The following is a 23,523-nucleotide window of genomic DNA, read 5'->3' on the forward strand; positions in this document are numbered from 1 at the left end:
TTGTGTTTGTTTATGTTCAGTCCGTAGCCCCTTTCACCCCCTGATCGCGATGATCCAGGCGTCTAGAAGCTGCTACCGGCCCGATGCCAGCTGCCCGCTTTCAGGCCTGCCTGCAGCGGCACCGTTTGCTGCCACCGGCAGAGCCCCGCGGCCTGAACTTTAGTTCCAGTTCATGACAACCTACGCCAGGCACGCGCATCCACCATCACAACCACTTTACTTTCAGCGCGCCAAACGAAACACTCCCGCTTCTCCTACCAACCAACAATTAAATCCGACCACATACACCAAACTTTCAACGCGCTTATCCCGAACGCACTACAAACTACCGTCCGACTCCTCTACGTCAACGCATCTTACTACCCAAATCAGCAACAATGGGTGACGACATGGAAGTCGATGATGCGCCCCTCTCTCCTCAGCAGGAGCAGGAGGAGGGTGCTGCTGCTGCCTCCGGCGGCGCCAACTCTAGCAAGGTCGCGGCCATGCAAACCCACACCAAGGCGACCGCCGTGCGCTCCATCGAGGGCTGGATCGTCATGGTGACCAACGTGCACGAAGAGGCCGACGAGGAGGCCATCCAGGACAAGTTTGGCGAGTTTGGCGAGATCAAGAACTTGCATCTTAACTTGGATAGACGGAGTGGTTACGTCAAGGTTTGTTGTGTCTCTCCTCCGTAAACTGTAGTTGTAAGATTATGCGATATAGTAGCTGATCACGTTTCCTGATCCCAACAGGGCTACGCATTGATTGAGTATCCTACCCTCGAAGAGGCCCGCGCCGCCATCGATGGCGCCCACGAGACGAAGCTCCTCGACCAGACTATCCAGGTCGACTTTGCCTTTGTGCGACCACCCCCGGGCAAGACCGGCGGCGGTGGCCGTGCAGGTACTGGCGGAGGCGGCGGCGGCGGCGGCGGACGCAACGGCCCTGGCAATCGCAATAGGGGTGGCCGGAGTAGGAGCCGCAGCCCCGTTGGCAGGGACGATTGAATGCCTACGGGATAACACATTTCGACCTCATCTCTCGCAACAGTTACGGCGGAACCAATGTGATGGACGGAAATACCTCTTGGGGCCTGGGAATTTGGCTTTCCATTCTACCGCCTCTCATTACAGCATTGAGGAGCAGCCAACTGGCGTCTTGCGAGAACGGGTGGAATCATACTGGGATGGCGCGGCTTGCTGCAGATCGCTTCCTTGATCTTCGGCCGGACGGACAATGACCAGAATGGAAAGGAGGAAAGTCTGAGGAGACATAACATTGGAGAGACAAGTTGGGTTCAGGTAGAGACAGACCTGTAAACCAAGAACTACACTCAAGTAGCCGATGTGTCGTCTAAAGAGACCAAAATTCAAGACACGTCGGCGCGTTGCCACGGTCTAAACAGGTATGTTTGTCTTTCCGCTCTCTTCGTCCGGAATGTAACTAACCAAACTTTTTTTGCTTAGGACCCTATATTGGCCTTGTATATCCTTGCTGTGCGAAAGTGTTTGCAGTGATTATACCCAGCGCGAAGAGAACTGAGGGCTTGGAGCCTGCTTCGAAGCTTGCATCATCTTCGTTGGGCTTCAACTTTATGACAAGTCTGCAACTCCACGGTGACAGGCTAGCGGCACTTGAATGAATGGGACCATTCTTGGCCGCAGAGGGGCACTTGGCAACGAACAACAAAGGCAGATGGATTTCATAGGCATCCGTACCTACTTGTTCTATGCTCGTCGGTTGTATCGGCTCCCTTGGGCGTGAACCAACAGGCAGTGGATGGAAGAGCGTCGGCTTGACATCGTCGCAGCACGGGTCATTGGACAATCCCTGAAAGGATTGCGCGGTCGATACAAGGGCTTTATGTGACCCATCTCGGCCATACCTATCGCCTTGCCCATTGGCAGTTGGCAACAAGAGTCGCGTGTCGTCCTTCCCATTCAGTTCATATCATGGTCATCATTCCTTAGCGCCAAGCGGACGAACCCACAATGCCGGGGCTTGGTAAGGCTGTGACGGAAGCGCTGAGCAGGAACTCCTGTCAGACTCGGCATTGCAGGAGACATCTGCTTCCATGAATAATCATTATCTTTGCATTCGCATTTGCATTTAAGGTAAATGGTTTGCTGATCTTTGTCTTGAGCGTTCGTTCGTTCCTAGTGGAATTTGCACATGTTCTTGGAGCCCTTTTCTCACAATTCCCATCTTTATTTGTCAGACTTCAAGGTTACAGCTTCCGGCCTATGCAGATGTGCTATAATCAACGCTCTATTTTCCTAGATGGATCACTATAACACAGCAACGTCATCATCCGCCACAGCGGCAGGGGTACCCACGCCGGCCTTATCAGGAGGCACATCACCGCCTGAGACTCGAGATTCAAGAGCACGATCACGATCAGAGCCCAAACCTACCCCTGATGTCCCTCGGGCTAGGTCAACCAGTACCAAGTCTTATCTTTCACTCCCAACATCAGCTCTTCGTCAGGGCTATCTAGACTCGCTTGTGCCACCAACGAGCAAACAATTTGACCAAATAGCCGCGATCCAGGCCGAGCGTGAGGCCCAAACGAAAAGAAAGCAGCTCGAGCTTCGCCGGCGATGTCTTGAACATAACCAAATGCAATCGAACCTTTTGCAACCACCAAAGGATTATGGCAGCCCGACAGAGCCCGTATCTCGCCGCTCCCGAGCACTTTCCATCACCGATCGTCTGGGCATTACACGCCAAAGAGCCGACAGTGATAACAGCCCTCGTGCCAAAGCTGCTGCTCTTATACAGCGAACCTATCGGGGCTACCGTGTCCGTCGTCAGCTCAAAGACCTAGGGTTGGACCCTTCCACGAGATGGAAGCATGCAGTCCGTGAGGCTCAATGGCGCGAGCTAGTTAAGCCTCGCTCTCGGAAGAACTTTGGGTTTGTGGATAGCGGCATAGGCATGTCGGATGACGGGGAGTCTAATGCACAATGCTCTACAGCTGAAAGCCGATCGTCGATAGCACGGCAAAACTGGAAGAAGGTCGCCACCATCGCACGTCGGGCAGCGGCGGATGTAGACGGTGATGGTTACTCTAGCGACTCTTCTTCTTCCTCGTCTCACCCCTCATCGTCGTTGCCCGGTGCAGAGTCAGGCGAAGAAAAGAGGAAGAGAAGACAGCAAGAGCGCAGAGCTTTGAAAGAATCCAAGGAGCGACGAAAGGCCGCCGCGAGAATGATGGGGCTTCAGTACCTTCTTGAGATGGTAGACCTGAAACACCGATACGGTGCCAACTTGAGGGTCTATCACGAGGCCTGGAAACAAGCCGACACTGATGAGAACTTCTTCTTCTGGCTGGACCATGGCGAAGGGCAGGCTTACGACTTGGAAACGTGTCCCCGTGAACAGCTTGAGCGAGAACGAATCCGATATCTTTCCTGCGAGGAGCGACAGCATTACCTTGTTAAGGTGGACGACGAAGGCCGTCTACGTTGGGCAAAAAACGGGGAACTCATTGACACATATGGAGAATGGAAGGACTCGGTCCATGGCATTGTACCCATCGATGATCCCACTCCTGCATATGTCCCAGCCAACGACTCAGAACATGAGACTTGTCTTTTCGGCCATGATGGTACTGGGTCCGAGTTGTCTGAGGACGAAGCAGCGGATGAATATGTATATCCGCCTACAACTAGCGACGGCGTTCCTACCGCAACCAAAACAATCAAGCGCTTGAAGAACAGCCGTCACATCTCGACCAGCATAATCGTCGACAAACTCCTCCGCAAATCCGTCCGCAAAAACACCTGGATCTTCGTCGCCGACACCAATTTCCGCCTTTACGTCGGCATCAAAAGCAGCGGCGCCTTCCAGCACAGCTCCTTCCTGCAAGGTAGCCGCATCTTTGCCGCCGGGTCCATCAAGATCAAGGACGGATGCCTGACGAGCCTGTCGCCGCTGAGTGGGCACTACCGCCCTCCAACATCTAGTTTTCGTGTGTTCATGCGGAGCTTGCAAGAGGAACAAGGGGTTGATATGAGCACCGTGACGGTCTCCAAGAGTTACTCGGTCCTGGTGGGCATGGAGACGTACGTGAAGGTAAGGACTAAGGGTAAAGAGGCGGTTGGAATGATCAGGTATCAGAAAGATAGGGTATTGGCGCCTGAGAGGTATGAGAAGCGGGAGGAGGAAGCAAGGGATACGTCTAGGAGTGCCGCAAGAGAGCGAGAGGTTGTTGAGCATGAGGAGCAAATGATGAGGAGGAATCATAGCGTAGGTGGGCAGTTGCTGCAGAAGCTCGGGATATCTCGGCTTGGTACTAGAGAACCGGAGTGACGGACTGACATCAAGTTCGCTAGACAAAAAAGGGAACTTGAAGTTGGTCTAAGGTACTGTAGCATAGAGAAAATATTTCTCCCGCGCCCCTCAGTTCCCATCCCTCATCGTCGACCTCGAGATGTCTTCCCACTCCCTAATCAACCGCAACGTATCCTCGCACTTCTTCCTAATAACCTCCAGAGCATCTGTCCCCAGCGCCAATCTAACAGGAACCTCTCTATCCTTCGCCACGCCACTCTTAGTCAACACATCCACGATGACCTTTGCAGACTTGTCAACATCTCCGGGCTGTTTCCCGTTATATGCTTCCAGAGCATCATGCGCCGCCCCCACGGCAGTACCTTCATATGCCGCAATCTTCCTTTCCGTCACGACTCGGTGGTCTCCTCCTCCTCCTCCATCAACACCACGCTTCAGGAACCCCGTCTGAGTGTATCCAGGCTCGATAACGCACACGTCTATCCCGAAGGGCTTCAATTCCTCCGCTAGACCCTCGGTTAAGCCGCTCACGGCGAATTTGGTGCTGCAATCTGTTCAAGGCAAGGTAGGCGTTAGTTAGAACTCGGTCAAAGATTCAGAATAACAAGGAAGAGAGAAAGGAGGAAAATTAAACTCACAATGCGCAACCCCAGCCCCGGACCGCCAACTCCCCAAACTCCCGAAATTCGCCAACGCCACTTGTTGGCCAGGAACAGCCGCCGCCGCAGCAGCTCTAAGATACTTCACAACAGCCCTCGCAACATTGAATGTCCCTAGGACATTTGTGTTGTAGTGGTCAAAGACTTCCTTGCTGCTGGCCTCCTCCACCCCTCCCTCTAAGATATACCCAGCGCAATTAACCACGTGCGTGATCTTTCCGTACAGGGCATTCGCCTCCGCCATTTTTTGGTCTAGTGTATCGTCGGAGCTGGTGACGTTGAGGTCCATGACTGCCGCACCGGCGGCTTGGAGCTCAGACAGACGGGAGGAATTTCGGGCTGTGGCGATTACGGCGTACCCCCGGCTGAGGGCCTCGAAGGCGATGGAGCGGCCGAAGCCGGAGGTGCAGCCGGTTATTAGCCAGACTGGGGTTGAGGATGTTAAGGTTTGGATGGACATTATGCTTTATGTTGTGTATGTTGTGGCTGGATAGTGAAAAGGTCAATCAAGACAGCAGTGGTTAGATAGATGACTGAGGTATGTAGTTGTTGTGTTTTCGAGTGTTGCTGGATATGTATCAGGTGGCTTAGAAGTTACCTACCCTAGTGTGCACTCTCTCCCCTTTCATCTTCAGTTTAACGTTGAAGAGACCGGAGTCTTTATACATGTCCATCCATTACCTCACATTCCTCTGCCCCAAGTTCTCTATCTTCAACACCAGAAGGACAGAGTCACGGAGTTAAACTCATGAGCTAAACGCCGCGAGAGACACAACGCAAGGCCAAGCAAGCCAACGGAGTTAGGCTCTGCCATCCAGTTCGTGTGCCATTGAGAATAGATTCACAACAAAGCAGCATGCCTCTCGAGAACGCCCTCGTTATTAACCTTCGGATTAGAAAAAAAGATGAAACGCTGCAGGTAAGGTGGTGTAAGTACTAACACCGACAAGAAGAAACGCTGATTGGTTGAAAGGCTGGCTTAACGCCGATAAGTCTTCGGACATGGACTTAAAGACCGGTTCTTCCCAGCCAATTCCTCTCTATGGAACGAACTTTAGAAATCCGTCAGAGACGGCCAAGGGAGTAAACACAGGTATCAAAAAGGGAATGGACTCATTAAATAGAGAGGCAGGGGTAGCTAGCCTTCACCAAAACGAGCCGTTCGTGTTGCTCGCGGGGAAGTCCCACCACCAACCCTGACCAGCTGGCATCACCACCAACCCAGATACCCACCTTCTATTCTAACCATCCCCTACCCTGCAAAAATGTGAAAACCCACCACCATCAACATTCAAAAATAAAAGATATTGCGGTTTGTGTGGATCGAACACACGACCTTCAGATTCATGAGTGAAGTGGACTTCAGTCTGACGCTCTCCCAACTGAGCTAAACCCGCTATCGATGATTGTTTCATACAAATGCTTATCTTAAGATGGCAGGCCTGAGGTCAAAAAGGATTGTTTCATTTTACTGTTATCAAACCTTCAGGAGCCCTATATGGACATGTGCTGTAGATGCGTATGGGTCTCATGATGCTTTACAATCATTGTTTGGAACTGACAAAAGATTCTTCCTCCGGGAAACGGGTCTAAGAAATTCGTTAAGTGGACGGTAGCTATGGAACTGGGTATAGGACTGTTAAACGAGAACGACAGCCATCTAACCGTCTATCTACCTGATGTATGCCAACAACCCTCCATACCGAACTGATCGTTATCTATGATTGTACTGCTCATGGCTAGTCATTAAAACTTGGTAATATAATGCGCGGCCGCCTGATTCAAGTGAAACGAATAAACATGGCATCGAAGGTCGAGTGAGAAAACGCACGAATACAGCGCCTTTCTAAATATCAGACGCTTGGAGACACACTCGGTCCCAGTGGTTCGCTCTTTGATTGAATCCTTCGGGAATAGACAGGGTACTTTAGTCCCCCATAACTAGGAGTAGCTCCCCTGGATGGCCCAGTCTGTGAGCTAGTTTCCTCTTCGCTTGTCGCTACCATAGACTTTGAATATTCTCCGGTGCTGCAACCGGCATTTACCGGAGGCTGCACAGTCTGGAATGACTGATACGGCGCTGGGACCATTATGATCGGGGAAGGGAATTGTTGCACCAGTTGTATCGGAGCGATCCTCGCAGGACTGGACGGCGGCATGTTCTCGAGGTAGTCTCCGCTGTTGCAATTCAGTCTCATCGGACTCATAGTGACCCGCGGCGACGACGCAGCGAATGATCGAGGCGTGAAGGTCGGGGCAGCAGGGTTCAACTTCAAATGCTACATCGAAATATGGTTAGAGACAGCCAAAGATGTATCATGCTTAATATAAGAATAATACATTATTGGTTGTTCTATACCTCTTTCTGACGGTTTGGAGTGTCCTTTGCCTCGGTTGCCGGATAATCCTGCTGGTTAGCAGGTCTAACCTTGAGCGCCGTAGAGCTTTTGACTTTCGCCATTTCTGACTTTGTTTTGTCAGGGGTCAAATCGTTGACGATGCCTGAGACCTTCTTTACCGATGCCGGCTTGGTCTCAGTAGCGTCCTTCGCTTTCGGTTTGATAAAGATCTGCTTGGACCAAAGCTCCGCGTACTTTCCATTTGCTTGGATCAGGTCTTCGTGGCTCCCCTCCTCCACGATTTCTCCGCCGGTAACAACCATAATCTTGTCGGCGTTCATAATAGTGGATAGTCGATGGCTAAGTCTCTGTTAGTGTGGCAGACAACGGTTGATGACTATGTTAAACATACGCAACAATGAACGTGGTGCGTCCTTTGCACAGTTTACCAAGTGCCTCCTGAATCTTTTGCTCTGTCTCGGTATCGACTGCAGACGTAGCTTCATCAAGCAATACAATGGCAGGTCTCTTCAGGATGGCGCGCGCGATTGCCACCCGTTGTAGCTCGCCGCCAGAAAGTTTGACGCCACGTTCACCGACGCGGGTCTGGTAGCCTTCGATATTATTAGCTTTCACACTCAATGTCAAAGACCAAATTATCCACTCACCGTCTGTAAAGGTCAAGATTTGCTCGTGGATGCTGGCTGCCTTGCAAGCTTCGTGAACCTCTTCATCCGTGGCTGTAAGCTTTGCGTAACGAACATTGTTCATGATCGTGTCATCAAAGAGAATAGGGTTCTGCGGTACGACGCCGATTTGGGCTCGTAAGCTATGCGTTGTATTAGCTTCTCCGCCCGGAAGATATTCGCTATTGGTACTTACCTAAACAAATCAACATCCCGAATGTCTTGCCCATCGATTTTGATTGATCCACCTGTTATATCATAGAAGCGGTCGAGCAGTTTGAGCATTGTCGATTTGCCAGCTCCTGTAGCCCCGACGAAAGCCACACTTGTTCCAGGAGCTGCCTGGAAGTTGACGTCCTTCAATATCGGCTTTTTCTTGTCGTAGGAGAAGGATACGTTCTCGAATTGAACATGTCCTCCTTGAAAGTCGAGCGGCGGTGCCCCTTCTTTGCTGAGGACAGTCGGCTTCATTTGCATGATTTCCAGTAAGGACTCAGCGCGAATCAGATCACCCGAAATGCTCTTCCCGAGCGAAGCAAAGAAGGTTAGCGGGGAAACCAACTGAGACCAGTAAGTCAGCAACATCACAAACTGGCCTGGAGTTGCTTGCCCTTTTGTGATCTGGCTCACAGCAAGGAAAGCCCCAGCAAGAAGACCGCAAAGCAAAACCATGGACTGGAACGCATAAGCCAGATAGTACCCCAGGAGGACTCTCCGATATTGCTTCACGTTGTTGTTAACAGCGTTGGAATAGCGGGTCTCCTCGTGGCCGATCTGATTGAAAGAGCTGACAGTTGTCCAGCCCTGAATGCCAGCATGACGGACGTAATGCTCCTCAAAGTAAGCGCTCACTTGGCTCTTTCGAACCTCTTTTAGTCCTGAAAGCATGATCGTCGTGATGTAACAGAAAACGGTTGCTGTCGCAATGGTGATGAAACCTTCGTAGGGACCGAATGTGACCGATAGGTAGATAAACGCGACTCCCATGTCAATGAGCATGGGAATAGCTTGGAAGCATATAGACTCAAGCATATTTGATATGTTGGTGCCCGACATAATTGCCATCTCCACATCTGAGCAGCTCTTGGAATCGTGGAAGTCGGAAGATAAGTTGAGGACATGCGAATATGCAGCCGTGGAGATGCGAGCCGTGGAAAAGCTCTCAACTGGAATCCATAACCACTGGCGCAAGAGCGAAATGCCAGCTTCGGAGGCAATGAGCTTGAGACCTGCAAAAATGAGAACCTGTGCCCATGGATCCTTGTGATTGACTCCCCCAAGACTGTCCATGACAATTCCTATTTGCCGTGGGATCAAGACATGGATGAAGTTCATGGCAAGCAAGCAGCAGCCGACGAGAAAAACTCGGAACTGAAGCCCTCGGTTGCCGACGGGCCAAACATACGGAAAGAATATCTATAAAAAAAAGTTGTCAGCATTACGAACAAGTGACTTTAAACACAAGCCGATGAAAACGAACCATGAAGCTCTTGGCGTAGGTGACCCAGTTCCCCTTCTCTTTCAAGCGTTTCTCCATCAACTCGGCTGCCTGTCGCTGACGTCGTTCGTAAGGGGACTCGATGCGATCATTCGAAGGGGATGAGCTTTCATCGGTTGGAGTTGTCGAGGTAGATCCATAGCCATTAGTAGGGTTCTCGCCGTCCTGGCTAGCGGATACATCGGTGGTTGAACTGCTATTCGATGCCTTCAGCAACCCTTGTCTCTCGGCATCAGTACCCTTCTCCCGTCTGAAGCTGCAAGTAGCTTCAATGTGAGCCGCTACTGCTAGGGTCAGAGCAAGGTAGCGGGCGGCAGTGATGGAGATGGTCAAGATATCGGAATAAGTCAGGGTAGATGGTGGTCGAGCAAGAAAAGAGAGGGCCGCAATCAGGGGCTCGAAAAGCAATGCTATGACGAACGATCCAATGAAGGGGTACCACACGGGGGCCTTTGAGTGTACGAGTCCAGCGAACTCGACGCCAAATACCAGAATGGACGAAAGGAGGCCAATGATAATATCTTGCTCGGCAGGGAGTGTGTGTTGGATGAAGGATCTGATACCCAAATCAATGAGCTGTGCCACAAATGTGAGGATGATGAGCACGAGCAGCCAGAGAATAAAACGTCGGCGACCGTGGTTTTCTTGTGCTGATTTAGTTTGCAGGGTGCACACAGCCAGCGTTGTCGAAATAATGTAGTAGGCAAAAACAGCCGTAGGATAGCCGTAATGGAGACAGAACAAAGCCTGTTTGACCCGAGGATCAACGTCGGCATCTTGGGCCATGCTGTCGTCCTCTGGGCCCGGCATCGTTTGAACGGATAGATGAGAGTCGGGTGAGAGGCTCCCGGAGGCAATGCGGCTGGAGGGATGTCGTGGTGTTGGTAAGTGGTGTGTAATCGACCAAGCAAGGTTGGTTGTATGGGTGGGTAAGCAGAACTGATCTGCCGTCCTTCGTTAGCTTTCCCAAAATAGCAGTTCGTGAAGGTTTCGCTGGGAGATGGGGAATCTACCTGCTGGCCCAAGCTTCTTTTTAAGATCGTAAGTATTGAAAGACGGGTAACAGGCCAGCTAGTTGCGCCCGAAAATTATCGCCGCGGTACCGGACAGCTTCTGGCTGGAAGTCCGGGAATGGTGGTAGACAAAGACGAAATGGAGGGGAAGGCAATGAAGTCGTGTCTCCAAGCAGTTGGACCACGAAAACGTTGAACCCACTTAGAAGCAGTGGTACCTTCCTTGATATTTTTGTTGGATGAATGGGTCGGCTGAAAGCTTCCATTCGTTTGTCTGGGGACGCGTCTGAGTTCAGAATGAAGGGCAACTGACGGGAGGCTTATGTCATTTCTTTGTGAGGCAACCTAAGTTCGGGAAGGTGTGGGACAGCGCGAGGTCGCCGCGAAAAGCTCCACGAGGTCAGGCAGCCAAGTACGTCCAGCCAATAATGGGAACGGGTGATTGAAGAGGGAAGGCACGCTTCTTTGATTTTGGTGATCCAGGCTGCAAGGCTGAGTTTGACGAAGGCAAGGGCGACCTTGACGGCTGGGCCAGAGGCACCGGTGATGTAATTCGAGCACTCCCAACGGCTCAGCTATAATTGATGTAAGCAATGCTCCCCTCGCTGCCTTTTCAATCAATAAAACCCGAAGCGATGAATCCTCTGAGTTGTGTGTTCTGGCCGTCGTGCTTTTTTTTATCGCCTTGATGGGAGTACACTAGGGACACTTCCTGTCACTGGTACACAACCGCTCCCAACTTCAACCAACCGGCCGCTGTTTCCTCAGCGGAAAGCAAACCGGAGCTAGCCACTTTGTCTCCAGGCTTCCTTTTGAGAGAATCAAACGAAGGTCTGTTTGAGAGACTGCTTGTATCCACACGCTCTTACCAGAAACAGAGCGGGAAGGAGCGCCGGAAGTCCAGCCCTGTATGTGATACAACTCCTCACAGTCGAATTTTCCAGCTTGACGTAGGTAGGGTGCTGTTCGTTTCTTTCGATGGTGGCTCCCTTCCTTGTTTTTTTTGTTGTGCCTTAAACAACTGCTAATGTCTCGCAAGGTCGGCCTTTCTGTCTGGTTGCACACTTATGGATGGATGTTTCGATGCTGATTGACGTCGAGGTTTCCCGGGGTTTTCGAGCCTCATCCAACCTTCCAGATCTAGACAGAATTTGACCTTTTAGACTTTGCCATATATGCGGGACAGCCCGTTTATGAGTCGGTCTTCCCTGCCGAGACAATAAATAGTGAGCACAACGTGTTACAGAGCGTGACAGAAATGAAGGCCTCACTATGCTTGTCTGACGCAAGGACGCCTTATATCGTTCCAATGCTTGCAATGATGTGCCACTCCGGAGCCGCTATGAGCTTCCCTTGCAGTGCGCAAAGTTGAAACTTGAAAGTCTGTACGATACCGTGTATACTCAAGGCTGGCTTGTCCTTCGGTGTCGGAAGGTGGTCGAGCTAAAAAGCGTCGGCATAAATGTAGACTGGCTTATTGAGCAAAGAGGGGAAGAAGAGATGGTGAATGTGTGAAAATACACATTGCACCGGACAGTAGTGAATATTCGTCTGGGCGAATTTGTCAAAGACATCAAAAGCTGGGCATGTCGAAATTCTGCCACGTCGCGAATGAGTAGGGGAAGATGTCCGGAGAGTCTTGGGCCAACTAGCTAGAAAACAAAGCCATTCATTTTACGTTACACACCTGAGCCAATGCGGCGGCATCTAAACGTCTTGTTCCACACCATTTCTCGTGGGTCGGACATGGAGGCGTCTGGGAGGGAGCAGCCCGTTGTGTTCCACGCTTCCCGGTTGGCATGCTTCGCGTAAAAGGAAAGAGACGGTGTGCAAATGACCCTGGGCACGCGCAATGTGCGCGTTGACACACAAATTGGCAGAGCGTTCATGGCCTTGTTCTCGAAGGCAGGAGAGCCTTATAAGACCATGCTCGATCGACGGAACGTATGATGCCATATTCTCTTTTTCCTTCTTCCTGACCCCCAATATGGTTTTTTAGTGGGTGAATGGAGCCTTTTGAGGTATGGGATGTTTGTTGCTCTCACTAATTGACCCCTGTGGTTTCCGCCAAGCATCTAATAGTCTCGGTGAGCAGCAGTTGTCACACTTTTGATCACCCAGAGGGAATATCTGTGTGCTCTTGTGTGATTCCATCAGACAGGCTCGGGACCATCCGAATCGTACATTCCGACAGGTATTCCTAATCATGTTTGTAAGAGGCTGAAGAGATTAACACCTTTGTCGATCTAGACTGAGACCGTCTGACCAGCCACATCCGAAGAAAGGCCCGCACAGAAAACAGGAGGAAAAGCAATGAGAGCAATCCTATGAATCCCCATGCTACCTTGCCAGCGAGCCAGCTAGAGTAACAACAGCATAACACTCCATGTGGCAGTCTGTCGTGCCAAGTCAAAAAGCAACATGACAATGAAGGCATACCTATGTACGGGGGACGTGTGCCCTCTTGACCAAGGAGCCTGAAGTTGATGCGATAACGAGTAAGACGGCGAGGATCCTTTCCGTGTCGCACCCCGTGATGGAAGAATGCCATTGGTGCGCACAGCAGGGAAGACAGTTACCTATTAGACTAAACCCTGCCGAACTGTCGTCCCGAGCAAACTCCCGCTTCGCCGTCACAAGGTGTTGAGAGGCTCTCGACCGGCCTGTATATCGAGTCAAAAGAAATTGAGTTTGAAAAGGCCATTCTCGTTCTTCCAAGCATGGAGTGGGGCCATCGTCAAGACCTTGCCGCGGTTGACCAACAGCACTGTTGAGATCCAGTTCGAGGAACTGCCGTCTTCGGACCCGCGTGCTGCCCCTCGAAGCCGGCCTTGGCGTCGGGCGGTGGTCCGAATTACCTTGACTCTGCTTCTATCCGGGCCGGTCTCATTCGGTCCCGCCATCGTGGACTTGTCTTCCCGATTTATCAAGGACGGCTCTGCATCTTGTAAGGTCCGCAACTGCAGCAGCTTTAGTGTAGATAGTCAATGAACCTAGACCATCTGAATATCTTCGCACGACGGCAGGACCGCTCGAGATCAGTGGTTCGTCGTACCCCATAAATGGGAGTCATGAAAGTGACAAATCGCAAGTGGCGTTGCCCTGTCATGCCTGCTCCCAGTCAGGAACGGCACTCGTCCCAGATGGGAATGGGTATGGGCGTGTTGTGTGGTAACACGACATTCGTAGGAAGGGGGGCGGCGTGCGTGAATGACCGGCAATGCTGGATCCCTAGTCGCAAGCCCACGGGTCTCGGTCCCAGAAGAGATCATCATCAAGCATCGCAAGTCCGGATTCTGTACCTGCCGTGCCTATCGACCCAGTACCGTGGCAGCGTGGCATAGGTATGCGGGTCGTGTGGGACAAAAGCAACGCAGACGGCCTCAAAGATTGTGTGCATAGGAGCGTTGGTTTCCTTGTGCGCAATGACACACAGGTGGTGCGGGCCGAAAATGGACGACAGCTGGTGTGGGTGGAATATAGGCACTAATTGTGGGCAGCTCTTCAACAACCATGGGTGCATGGTCTAGTGGTATGATTTCTGTTTTGCATTGAAATTTCTGTCTTGCTCTACAGACGGTCCCGCGTTCGATCCGCGGTGCATCCAATTCTTTTGCAATTTTTTTCCTTTCCAAAAGCTGCTCGTCTCTCTGTGACGACAATCTGATCGACATCTACGGTTTTCTTTCTTTCTTTTGCGTGGTTTTAACACTCCACCTTTTCTCGTCCCTTTCCTACATCAGCCATAAGCTCAGGACTTAGAATAAGGGACCAAAAGGCCAAACTGCTGGACTCAACTGAAGTTCCGCATGCCATTGGCAAAATTCTCAAGACTTTTTATGGCAGGAATATTCTCCGCCGATTCTACCGGACGTATATGGTATCTAGGTCCGTATGGCATTTGGGGATATGGGTGTTGAATGAAGCATTTGGTATGTAGTCCATTAGAGGCGGTTACTTGGGGGTGACGATGGAGCAGAACGAAAGACGCCTTCGAGAGGTGGGTGATTCAACAACGCGCATGAGATCGATACCGACATCGTATCCAAAGAATCAATGTCATTCTGTACAAAAAGCGGGTATCGCTTCAAAAAATGCCTAAATCTGTTCCGCTTCGCAGCCCGTTTATGACTGCCCTCAGTCCCGCTATTATATTGTACAGTGTGACCTTTTTATCATGGCACCAATCTGTGGTCCATATGCCCTTATTCAGAGTGGTGTGTTAATGCTGGAAATGCTCAAGGCGCCCGCTCCGTAGCCTGCCTCTCTATACATGTGCGACGTAGATCCCAAACTCCCAATGGCCCCCAAGCGACCAGATCCCAGTTTTGGTATGATACATGTATTTTTGGTTTGCCGCAATCGATGGTAGTGTAGTGAACATGAACAGGCGCTCGACGCCGAGGTGGTAATGTGGCAAAAGCGCGCTCCTTCACCTAGAAAAGACACGCTCGTTGAAATAACGCGGGCTTAGATGTAATCGCGTCCGCTCTTCTGCATCTCGATCAACCTCCAGCCCCTGGTCTCGGGGTTGTTGACATCGTCAGGAATACGAGTAATGCCAATGGCGTAAGTGACAAGCTGGACCTTGTCCTCCATACCAGCCGCCAGCTTTCCAGTCTTGGCGTTCTTGTAGACGTGAACCTCTTGAGTCCTGCAGGTGATGACGAAAACAGGAATGTCACCAGGGTCCAGCATCCGCGCCTTGAGGACATCAACACCACGAATGTCGAGAATGCGTCCGTCGGACTTGAGACCAGCGGTGAGATACTGCTTGGTCAAAGCCTCGTAGACGGAGTACTGGGCTTCCGAGAGCCAAAGCTTCAGCGTCTGAACATCACCCTTGACGTAAGCCTCGAGAACTTCGGGCAGGATGTACTCGCGCAACTCCATAAGGAAGTTCTCCATGTTGAAGCCGGGGTCCACTTCGCGAAGCTTCTTGATGACCTGGGCGGTTTCGTTCTCGGCGAAGAAACTGCCGATCTTGTCGGTGATACTCCTGGCAGTGGAGATGAGAGGGTTTTCGGACTCTTCGTAGACAGTCTTCAAACCGAAAATGTTCTGAACGACCTTGTTGGAGTCGCGGAAATCCCTCCATGCCTCCTTCCAGGCGGCATCCTTGTGGACGACGACGTTGGCTCCGGCACTGAAACAGTTAGCACATCGATCAGAGATCTAGCAGGGCTTGTTCTTACTTGGGATCTTCCTCAAAGATTTGAGGACCCTTGCCAGCTGACTCCTTCAGCCACTTCTCTCTGCGTTTCCTGCGCTCCTCCTTCTCAGCCCAGCCGCCATATCTGGAGCTGCTTCCGTCATCGATGACCTCCTTTACGCTCTTGTAAGCCTCGGTCTCGCGGATAGGCTTCGTCGCCTTGTCGAGAACCTCTCCGGTGACGTTGGCACCCTTGCGCACTCCCTTCATCACTGGCGTCTCCCAGGTCCACTGAGCACCCTTGCCAACGGCAGTCGCGGTGGTCTTGACGACCTTGCCCGCCGTAGAAGAAACAGCTTCCTGAGCCTGTCGTGCACGCCTAATCGCCTCGCTCTCAGCGATCTGGTTGGCGGAGGCGGCCAAAGCTTTGGTCGACTCGTTCCATTCCTGAGACTGCTTGAACTCGGTCTGCATGGTCTCCATGAAAACCTGCCAAGGAGTCTTGTCGCCATGGGGAGGTGGAGGCGGCGCATCCTCCTTCTTTTCCTTCTTGGGCTCGCCCTCCTGCTTCTCGCCCTCCTCCTTTGCTTCGTCGGACTTGGACTCCTTCTTTTCGGCGGACTCTTCTTGCGCCTTGGGTTCGGTCTCTGGCGTTTGGGGCTTCTCCTGCTGCTGCAGAGCGCGCGGCGAGGCGTGGAACGAGCGGGCTTGTATCGTGTTGGGAGTAAAAGGCGACTTTAGTAGAGGGATCTCCTGCGCGGAAATGGGCGTGGCGGGAGAGGTGCGAATTTCGGTGGTGTTGACACGGGAAGCGCGGCTGGACAACAGCCGGCTGGTCGCCGGTGACCTGACATGGGAGGTATGGGGAACGGCCGAGGCTCTCAACGGAGCACCCGGCGACGTCCTTAGGACATGCCTATATGCGTTCATGTTTGCTATCCCAGCTGGACCGTCCTGAGGGAAAACCTGGGAGACGGAGCCTTCAAGCTGATGCAGACAACAAGTTGAGGCACAGAAGTGGAGTGGGTATAAGTTGGCGGACGGGAGGGCTGTCGAGGGCCGAGGACGGGACTCGGAATTTGCGCGCAAGGGAAAATGGATCGGTGGAAATTCTGCCGCAACGCCAATGGCCCAATCGATCCATGCGCGCCGAACTGGTCGTCTGGGCACCGAGGGTCCCCCGAAATCTTTTGGCTTCTTTGCCCCCGCTCGGCCGCAAAACTGCTCCAAAACTGCCCCAAAACACTTCAGTCCCCCGCTGTCTGACTCTTGCTGCGAATGCCAAGACCTGTGCCTGCCCCACCAGCCGTTGCTGGCCGCCCGCCTTCTGCTGAAAGTAGCGCTGCCGCCCGCGTTGCCTGCCCCGTGGCCGTCCACTCAAAATTTCGTGGACCTTTTGAACTTCCGGTCGGCGAACGGCACGGGGAGCCACCTACTCAACGGCACTCGCGCACCGCGTACCACAGAGCCACGGCCTCTCCACTTCGACTCGTTTCCCCCAGGTCCGGCATTGTGTGCGCCAACCGCCTCTTCCACCGGCCCATCCAACATCGCCTTTTCCTCCGTCGTCCACCTCCACGTCGTGACAGCTCCGAGGAGCATTTGGCCCAACAAGATGAGCCGCTTCTCTACCGGCCGCCTTCTGGCGCAAAGCCTCTTCCAGACAATCAGCAAGCCCGCCGTCGTCCCAAGCGCTACGCCACTATGGACGCGGGCGTTCTCTCAGACCCCCATGCGGAAGGACGCCGACTCCGAAAGCTCATCCAAGTTGATGGAGTCTCTGACTCGGGGCATTGTCGGCATGGCCGCTGATCCCTCCGAGTTGACCGGCGACAAGCTTGCGACCAACATTGGATTGAGGGACACCGAGGACGAGCCATACCACTTTCACATCTACGCACACAAGCACAACTGTCACATTACCGTCACCAAGCCGAACCGCGACGCCATCATATCCCTTTCGTGCGGCAACCTCGGCTTCAAGAAGTCCAACCGCAAACACTACGACTCGGCATATCAGTTGGGCGCCTACGTAGTGGACAAGATGCATCAGATGAACCTGCACAACAAGATCAAGAAGATGGAGGTGGTCCTACGAGGTTTCGGCCCTGGAAGAGAGGCGGTCATCAAGGTGCTTCTCGGAAACGAAGGAAGGATGTTGCGCAACTCCATCGTGCGTGTGGCCGATGCCACGCGCCTTAAGTTCGGTGGTACAAGGAGCAAGAAGCCCAGACGTTTGGGTTAAGCGAGCGCAGCTGGGTTTGGGGAGACAGAACTGGATGGGGAGCCGTCACAGCCTGGCTGGCGTCAATGGGCTGGCGAGCGTGTACATGTCATGTATAATAAAGAATCTGTCATTGAATTGCATGTTAGGATACCCGGAAGGGGACCGCATGCCGATCCGCTTCCAGGTTCTGGTCTCTTCATCTGTTGTGGGTCAAAAGGATGCATTGAAACTCAGGAATTGTAGTCGCTGCCGTAACTTAGTACCTAAGGACGAGTTTCAGATATCCAATGCGTTGGACATCATGGTGAGGAACACCAAACCATCATTCGGCGCCTTTCCGATAGCGTCTTGGGAATCGGCACCGCGGGTGCCCGGCAACCGTACGGTTAGACCCACTTAAATTTTCAGTTGTCGGCATAGCTCCCGGCGAGCTAAACGTCAGACGTCAACCGATTCGGATGAGATTGAATTCCACTTTCCCTCACTCCCGTCGCTGACCTCACCCGGCCCGGCCCTTTCTCATTCCTCGCCGAACCGTTTCGGCCTTCTATATCTGTTCTGCAAAGCCATGTAGAATAGAGCACTTTCGCCCGCAATGCCGACCGATCCGCAAACCCCGCTTACAGCGGGATCAATTCTCAACCTTGATGTCCTCTTCAACAACCCCGTCTTCGCCGGTGGCATGGGCCTCGCCGGCCTTGGCGCCGCCGCCGCCTTTGGTCGCCGGGCTGCCATTCGTGGCGCCGGACTCCTGAAGCGTCAGATGCTGGTCAACGTCGAGATCAGCAAGCGTGATCCTTCCTACAACTGGGTCCTTGCCTGGCTGGCGCTGCCGCGAGACAACACCGGCTTCATCGCTCAGCGACTCACGCGGCTCCGTAACCTTTCCGTGTCTACCACCACTAAGTCTATCAACCCCGGCAAGGACGAAGGGAGCTCGCATGCCGATTTCCGTGTGCAACCCGGCTTTGGACGCCACATCATCCGCCACAAACCCGGCGTGTACATCGCCGTGAACCGGGAGAAGGCGAGCACGACCCAGACGGCAACGGGCGAGCCGCACGAGACGCTGACCCTCACCCTCTTGTGGCCGCACCGCCATGTGTTGGGCGAGATCTTCACCGAGGCGCACGATATGGCGCACCGCTTCCACGAAGGCAAGACGGTCGTCTACACGGCGAAGCGCATGGAGTGGATGCCGTTGGGCAAGCCCAGGCTTAAGCGGCCACTCGGTAGCGTCATTCTTGACAAGGGCGTCAAGGAGAGCATCGTAGACGATGTCAAGGAGTTTTTGGCGTCCCAGCAGTGGTACACCGACAGAGGCGTGCCATTCCGCCGTGGCTACCTCCTTTATGGCCCGCCCGGTACGGGTAAGACGTCCTTCATCCAGGCGCTTGCGGGCGAATTGGATTTTAGCGTTGCCATGATCAACCTCAGTGAGGTCGGCATCACGGACGATTTGCTGGCTCACCTGTTGACCCAGCAGCCAGAAAAGAGCATTCTGGTGCTGGAGGACGTCGACGCCGCGCTCGTCAACCGGCGACCGAGGGACTCTGACGGCTACAGCGGCGCCACAGTGACGTTTTCTGGTCTTTTGAACGCCCTGGACGGTTTGGCTGCCGGCGAAGACCGGATAGTTTTCATGACCACCAACCACATCGATCGCTTGGACCCGGCCCTGATCCGTCCGGGCCGTGTCGACATGATGATGCGCATTGGCGAGGCAACCAGACACCAGGCTGCCGAGATGTGGGATCGTTACTATGGTGACATTGATACGGACCATTCCGGTCGTGAGAGGTTCCTTAACAGGCTGGACGAGCTCGGACTCTTTGGCGAGAATAACCAGGACCCTGATGCGCCCAAGAGACATACTTCAACGGCGGCTATCCAAGGCTTGTTCCAGTTCAACAAAAATGATATGGAAGGCGCCATCAACATGGCCGAGGGCTTGATCCCCAGGACCTTTGTGGCCGAGAACCCTCCAAATGATGGCAGCATGAAGTCTCCGGCATAGATCGGGGTGGACAGTCTGGCACAACATAATGTACAATTATCTATATAACAAGGCACGGCCTGAAAATAGAATGATACCCGTTAGAGCAACTTGTTTTAGATGCTATGTTAACCATTCTGGCACTAGTGACTAGCCTGTGGATGATATTCTATGTCCAGTAAAGGAACAAGAAATATTAAACCCGCTTTACTATCATTGTCGTCATGTCATGGCTATAGATGATGTGTCGTTTGCTCGAACGTGAACATCAGTTCAGGAGAGCATCAAAGGCAGAGTTGGTTTGAAGAAGAGTAGAGTAGACAATACTTCCACTCATCAGTCTCGCTTGGAACCGTAGATCGACCGACGAACCCGGAACAGCCAACCTCATCCGAAGCCATCCTCCACCGTCTTGGCTCCTCTCCTTTCATCTCGACGTTGCGCCCTGGAGAATTTGCCTCTACCAGGCGACAGCATTCAGAGCGGCGATTACTTTCCGTCCGGACATATCCACACAGCCACTCCACGTCCCCCTGGCCTGGAAGCGGGCACACGGAGCGGGAGAAGGCTCAACGGTCAACGTGCAGTGCCACAGAGTTTTGAGAGGCTTATCGGCTTAGACGCATGCTGAAGAGTAGCTCGGAGGTCATCGTGAGTCGAACGCGGCGTAATAGCCAGACCGGCGGAGCATTGTCCTGAAGATTCGGCGATGTCATTTGCCGGTGTTGAACTGGGTGTAATAATGGTTATCTTCGTTGTCCACTTTGCTGCTTCAAGTCGAGTCCTCCTTTGCTTCGGACGAAACCTTCGAAGTCTTCGGTTCCCCTTCAGAGTCAAAACCAAGGGCATCCAACTCCCGGATGAGCTCGTTGATCTTGATAACCTTGGCGATCTGTTCGGGTAACAACGACTCTCCGCCGTCCTTCTTGTCCTTCAAATCCTTGGCCTGGCGAAGCTTCTTCTTCAAATTGCGGGCCTTCTTCTCCTTCTCGGCTTCCGGGTCGACCTCCTCGGGCTTAGGTGCAGAAGGCGCTGCGGGAGCTGTCTTCTGGCCGTCGCCTTCTGTCTCGCCGGCAGCTTCCTTGGCCTTCTTGCGCGCTTCCCGACGTTTGGCGTTTTTGTTGGCCGCGGCGCCGGATTGCTGGTCCGACTTGTCCTCCTTCAATCCCTCTGCGCCCGGGACTGGGCCCTTGCCGCGCTGGCGGAAGCCCTCGGCGGTGCGGTTCTTGTACACTTCGACATCCTCAGGCGGGCGGTAGCCTGGGCGAACCTTGATGGCTTTTCTCGTGCTTCCGTCAGCTCTCTTAGACTCGGGGATAACACGCTCGCCATTTTTGTCGGTTATGATGCCGGAGTTTGTTGGTTGAGACATGGTTGAAGATGGTGGGAACGTTGGTGTTCAATGAGGGGTTCTGCTAGCGTAGGGTTACGGCGATGCCGTTCAACGAAGTAACGAATTTCGTATATGGTGAACAGTCGCGAAAAGGTCGAAGAAGTGAATGAGATGGTTGAATCGCCGAAGCTCGAAACTCGCGCGTCGAGATTGTTGCTTGCGCAATACGCACAAGTTGTCGCGGGCCCGTTGGACACGTCAATTGCTATACTGTGTGTTTTTGTAGAAGTAAGAGATTGGAAAGTGAGGACCACGACGTTGCGGTTTCGAGGTCGATTCCACCTGCAGCTTGGCACTCTTGAGCCAGGCGCCATCAGCCTTGGAGTCGTTTGGAGCAACTGGGTCATAGCTCTGACCAATCAGGGAAGCTGCATATGCTCCGGATGGTTCCGGCCGGCGCCATCTGCGATCTTTCCAGGTTCCGCTGGGTCGGTTTTGTCCATTGCAACGAAAAACATCGTGATTGCTCGCGACGCCCTCTCCCGCACAACGTCACCGTTAGAGACGCAGCTGAACCACCGTTTACAGCCTCGGTAAATCTGTCAAAATGGTGAGCATTTCTCCGTCATCACGCCAGTCGAGAACGTGGTCATGCTAATCGCGCACTCCCAATTCAGTCTACCTTCTACAAGCAAGTATCCCCGCAACGCCGAGCGCCGTACTCACCACGCCTCCTACCCCCCAAGCGGCCCGGCACCGGCCCCGGCCCCATCTCCCGGCCCAGACCGCACTGGAGCACCGATAGCTAACCTACACCCCAGCCTCCTCTTCCGCAAGAACACCGCCTTCCTCGGCGCTGTCTTCGCCGGTGCCTTCGCCTTCGAGGTGTACGTATCCACGACAGTCGGATGAACATATAACAGGGGATCATGTGTCGCTGAACAATCACACCATCTAGGGCCTATGACAACGGCATGGACAAGGTCTGGGACAAGATCAACAAGGGGGTACGAAACTACGACTGAATTCGAGATGGGTCTGGAACAATTGCTGACTAGGAGAACAGCGCCAATGGAAGGACATCCGCCACAAGTACGTCGAGGCTGAGGAATAAACGGGACAGCTTGAGAGAAACCTATCAAGACATGGAAACGCCGACTCGTTGGGGATCAGACGACAGCCTCTGGGGGAAAATGTGACGCGGTCAACGACCATTGATTGCTAGAGGAATGGACGACTTTTCTTGACGATTCTGCCTACCAAGCCCCTATCTCACCGTATTGTACCAAATCAGAACATTATTATGGCGAAAGACACCTAGACGAATGATCCATAGCCCGACTATAAGGCTCCGGATCAACAACATTTCCCAACCATCTATACCAGCTTTTGGAGCTGGGGAACATCAACATGAAGCAAGCCCGGCGGCTGGGCAACTCAGTCTGGATTCTGGACGCATGTGTGGGCAGTCTTGCTTTAAATGTCCCAGCGTTGCGTAGCAGGTTTAAGCGTACGATGAATTGCACATGTGGCTGGAGCTGGCCTTCGCAACATCTGACGTCTTTATGCAGCAGTCCGAGAGTCGGCCGGACGGCATGCATCTTTGCACACCAAGCGCCAGCCCCTGACAAGCTACCTTAGCTGGCCCTATGGCCTGTGGCATGCGGTATGTAGAGGTAGTAGAGTATAGAGGTACCTACCGGCTGGTGGTAGAAATGGTAACAATTTGGTGATGGACTTCTACTTGAGCATAACCTACTCACTTTTGCTCTATCCCTACTTCTACCGGTACAATGGGAGGAACACGGTAGAATGCAAAATAATGACTATCAAACGTACGGTGCAGACGACGTCAGGACAGGAGGTTGGTAAGAGGATGTTCGGTTACAGTGAAAGTACAAAGGTACTTGTGAGGCAAGCGTAGGCCAGTCGTAGTTTTTAGTTGCTCTTTACCATAAGCAGTACCATATACGTCAAGAACCGGGCTTCACTCTCCCCTTCTTACCCTTTACCTCTCTAAAAGAGGGCCGAACGCAACCCCGCCTGACGTACCTCTATACGGGCGTCAATGCACCTTTTCGTTGGGGAAATACCGTAGTCGCTGCAGGATCTGTTCTCGCAGATGTCGATAAGGATATGATGGGAAAGAGCTATGGCAAAAAGTGGCAGGGCTTCATGACCTGGATTGGAGCCTCAAGTGTGCGATCTCGACCTGCAAACATTCATCGCTCCGACGCGGACTCATTTACCCAAGTATACCAAGGTACTTGTATCGAATTGGCAAATGGCACCGACGGAACTCACAATGGACGAACAGCGGCCATAAAAGCCCGATCAAA

At 52.8% G+C, this 23,523-nt stretch overlaps 9 protein-coding genes and 2 non-coding genes across 11 annotated transcripts; 6 read left to right on the forward strand and 5 right to left on the reverse strand.

Moving 5' to 3' along the window:
- Positions 1 to 184: 184 nt before the first annotated feature.
- Positions 185 to 1,378, forward strand: SMAC4_02945 (uncharacterized protein). The gene is made up of 2 exons (XM_003348403.2): positions 185 to 656; positions 738 to 1,378. Exons 1-2 carry the CDS (start codon positions 378 to 380, stop codon positions 990 to 992), a joined length of 534 nt encoding a protein of 177 aa, XP_003348451.1. The 5' UTR covers positions 185 to 377; the 3' UTR covers positions 993 to 1,378.
- Positions 1,379 to 2,094: 716 nt separating this feature from the next.
- SMAC4_02946 (uncharacterized protein) lies at positions 2,095 to 4,382 on the forward strand. The gene has a single exon (XM_003348404.2). The coding sequence runs from the start codon at positions 2,266 to 2,268 to the stop codon at positions 4,297 to 4,299; it is 2,034 nt and encodes a 677-aa protein (XP_003348452.2). The 5' UTR covers positions 2,095 to 2,265; the 3' UTR covers positions 4,300 to 4,382.
- A 7-nt stretch (positions 4,383 to 4,389) lies between these two features.
- On the reverse strand, positions 4,390 to 5,429 carry SMAC4_02947 (uncharacterized protein; the record flags this gene model as incomplete). The annotated part of the gene is made up of 2 exons (XM_003348405.2): positions 4,920 to 5,429; positions 4,390 to 4,832 (listed from the first exon to the last, which is right to left on the reverse strand). Exons 1-2 carry the CDS (start codon positions 5,398 to 5,400, stop codon positions 4,390 to 4,392), a joined length of 924 nt encoding a protein of 307 aa, XP_003348453.1. The 5' UTR covers positions 5,401 to 5,429.
- Positions 5,430 to 6,248: 819 nt separating this feature from the next.
- On the reverse strand, positions 6,249 to 6,337 carry SMAC4_13078. The gene is given in 2 exon segments: positions 6,249 to 6,284; positions 6,301 to 6,337. It is a non-coding gene; the product is annotated as a tRNA-Phe (tRNA).
- A 157-nt stretch (positions 6,338 to 6,494) lies between these two features.
- On the reverse strand, positions 6,495 to 12,368 carry SMAC4_02948 (uncharacterized protein). The gene is made up of 7 exons (XM_024655525.2): positions 11,748 to 12,368; positions 9,446 to 11,684; positions 8,162 to 9,381; positions 7,948 to 8,108; positions 7,692 to 7,893; positions 7,300 to 7,639; positions 6,495 to 7,219 (listed from the first exon to the last, which is right to left on the reverse strand). Exons 2-7 carry the CDS (start codon positions 10,271 to 10,273, stop codon positions 6,794 to 6,796), a joined length of 3,177 nt encoding a protein of 1,058 aa, XP_024511402.2. The 5' UTR covers positions 10,274 to 11,684; positions 11,748 to 12,368; the 3' UTR covers positions 6,495 to 6,793.
- Positions 12,369 to 13,991: 1,623 nt separating this feature from the next.
- On the forward strand, positions 13,992 to 14,083 carry SMAC4_13079. Its single transcript has 2 exons — positions 13,992 to 14,027; positions 14,048 to 14,083. It is a non-coding gene; the product is annotated as a tRNA-Ala (tRNA).
- A 463-nt stretch (positions 14,084 to 14,546) lies between these two features.
- Positions 14,547 to 16,698, reverse strand: SMAC4_02949 (uncharacterized protein). Its single transcript, XM_003348407.2, has 2 exons — positions 15,672 to 16,698; positions 14,547 to 15,622 (listed from the first exon to the last, which is right to left on the reverse strand). Exons 1-2 carry the CDS (start codon positions 16,556 to 16,558, stop codon positions 14,947 to 14,949), a joined length of 1,563 nt encoding a protein of 520 aa, XP_003348455.1. The 5' UTR covers positions 16,559 to 16,698; the 3' UTR covers positions 14,547 to 14,946.
- A 322-nt stretch (positions 16,699 to 17,020) lies between these two features.
- Positions 17,021 to 18,221, forward strand: SMAC4_02950 (mitochondrial 37S ribosomal uS11m domain-containing protein). Its single transcript, XM_003348408.2, has one exon. The coding sequence runs from the start codon at positions 17,244 to 17,246 to the stop codon at positions 17,871 to 17,873; it is 630 nt and encodes a 209-aa protein (XP_003348456.2). The 5' UTR covers positions 17,021 to 17,243; the 3' UTR covers positions 17,874 to 18,221.
- Positions 18,222 to 18,450: 229 nt separating this feature from the next.
- SMAC4_02951 (uncharacterized protein) lies at positions 18,451 to 20,299 on the forward strand (the record flags this gene model as incomplete). The annotated part of the gene is made up of 1 exon (XM_003348409.2): positions 18,451 to 20,299. The coding sequence occupies one exon, from the start codon at positions 18,451 to 18,453 to the stop codon at positions 19,870 to 19,872; it is 1,422 nt and encodes a 473-aa protein (XP_003348457.1). The 3' UTR covers positions 19,873 to 20,299.
- Positions 20,300 to 20,437: 138 nt separating this feature from the next.
- Positions 20,438 to 21,470, reverse strand: SMAC4_02952 (uncharacterized protein). The gene has a single exon (XM_003348410.2). It carries the CDS (start codon positions 21,221 to 21,223, stop codon positions 20,624 to 20,626), a length of 600 nt encoding a protein of 199 aa, XP_003348458.1. The 5' UTR covers positions 21,224 to 21,470; the 3' UTR covers positions 20,438 to 20,623.
- Positions 21,471 to 21,803: 333 nt separating this feature from the next.
- SMAC4_02953 (uncharacterized protein) lies at positions 21,804 to 23,289 on the forward strand. Its single transcript, XM_003348411.2, has 3 exons — positions 21,804 to 22,071; positions 22,143 to 22,191; positions 22,251 to 23,289. The coding sequence occupies exons 1-3, from the start codon at positions 21,836 to 21,838 to the stop codon at positions 22,296 to 22,298; spliced, it is 333 nt and encodes a 110-aa protein (XP_003348459.1). The 5' UTR covers positions 21,804 to 21,835; the 3' UTR covers positions 22,299 to 23,289.
- The last annotated feature ends 234 nt before the right edge of the window (positions 23,290 to 23,523 follow it).

The sequence above is a fragment of the Sordaria macrospora genome, chromosome 1, assembly GCF_033870435.1.
Source record: "Sordaria macrospora chromosome 1, complete sequence".
Taxonomy (NCBI): Eukaryota; Fungi; Ascomycota; class Sordariomycetes; order Sordariales; family Sordariaceae; genus Sordaria; species Sordaria macrospora.

What these genes read in the sequence shown, in the direction of transcription:
- SMAC4_02945 (XM_003348403.2), top strand. Translation starts at nt 378, where the DNA reads ATGGGTGACGACATGGAAGTCGATGATGCGCCCCTCTCTCCTCAGCAG. An exon ending in GACGGAGTGGTTACGTCAAG is followed by an intron (nt 657 to 737) that starts GTTTGTTGTGTC and finishes TGATCCCAACAG; the next exon opens with GGCTACGCATTGATTGAGTA.
- SMAC4_02946 (XM_003348404.2), top strand. Translation starts at nt 2,266, where the DNA reads ATGGATCACTATAACACAGCAACGTCATCATCCGCCACAGCGGCAGGG.
- SMAC4_02948 (XM_024655525.2), bottom strand. Translation starts at nt 10,273, where the DNA reads ATGCCGGGCCCAGAGGACGACAGCATGGCCCAAGATGCCGACGTTGAT. An exon ending in AATCTTGACCTTTACAGACG is followed by an intron (nt 7,894 to 7,947) that starts GTGAGTGGATAA and finishes ATAATATCGAAG; the next exon opens with GCTACCAGACCCGCGTCGGT. An exon ending in CTCCAAACCGTCAGAAAGAG is followed by an intron (nt 7,220 to 7,299) that starts GTATAGAACAAC and finishes ATTTCGATGTAG; the next exon opens with CATTTGAAGTTGAACCCTGC.
- SMAC4_02949 (XM_003348407.2), bottom strand. Translation starts at nt 16,558, where the DNA reads ATGAACGCATATAGGCATGTCCTAAGGACGTCGCCGGGTGCTCCGTTG. An exon ending in ATCTTTGAGGAAGATCCCAA is followed by an intron (nt 15,623 to 15,671) that starts GTAAGAACAAGC and finishes TAACTGTTTCAG; the next exon opens with TGCCGGAGCCAACGTCGTCG.
- SMAC4_02950 (XM_003348408.2), top strand. Translation starts at nt 17,244, where the DNA reads ATGAGCCGCTTCTCTACCGGCCGCCTTCTGGCGCAAAGCCTCTTCCAG.
- SMAC4_02952 (XM_003348410.2), bottom strand. Translation starts at nt 21,223, where the DNA reads ATGTCTCAACCAACAAACTCCGGCATCATAACCGACAAAAATGGCGAG.
- SMAC4_02953 (XM_003348411.2), top strand. Translation starts at nt 21,836, where the DNA reads ATGCTAATCGCGCACTCCCAATTCAGTCTACCTTCTACAAGCAAGTAT. An exon ending in GGTGCCTTCGCCTTCGAGGT is followed by an intron (nt 22,072 to 22,142) that starts GTACGTATCCAC and finishes CACACCATCTAG; the next exon opens with GGCCTATGACAACGGCATGG. An exon ending in GGGACAAGATCAACAAGGGG is followed by an intron (nt 22,192 to 22,250) that starts GTACGAAACTAC and finishes CTAGGAGAACAG; the next exon opens with CGCCAATGGAAGGACATCCG.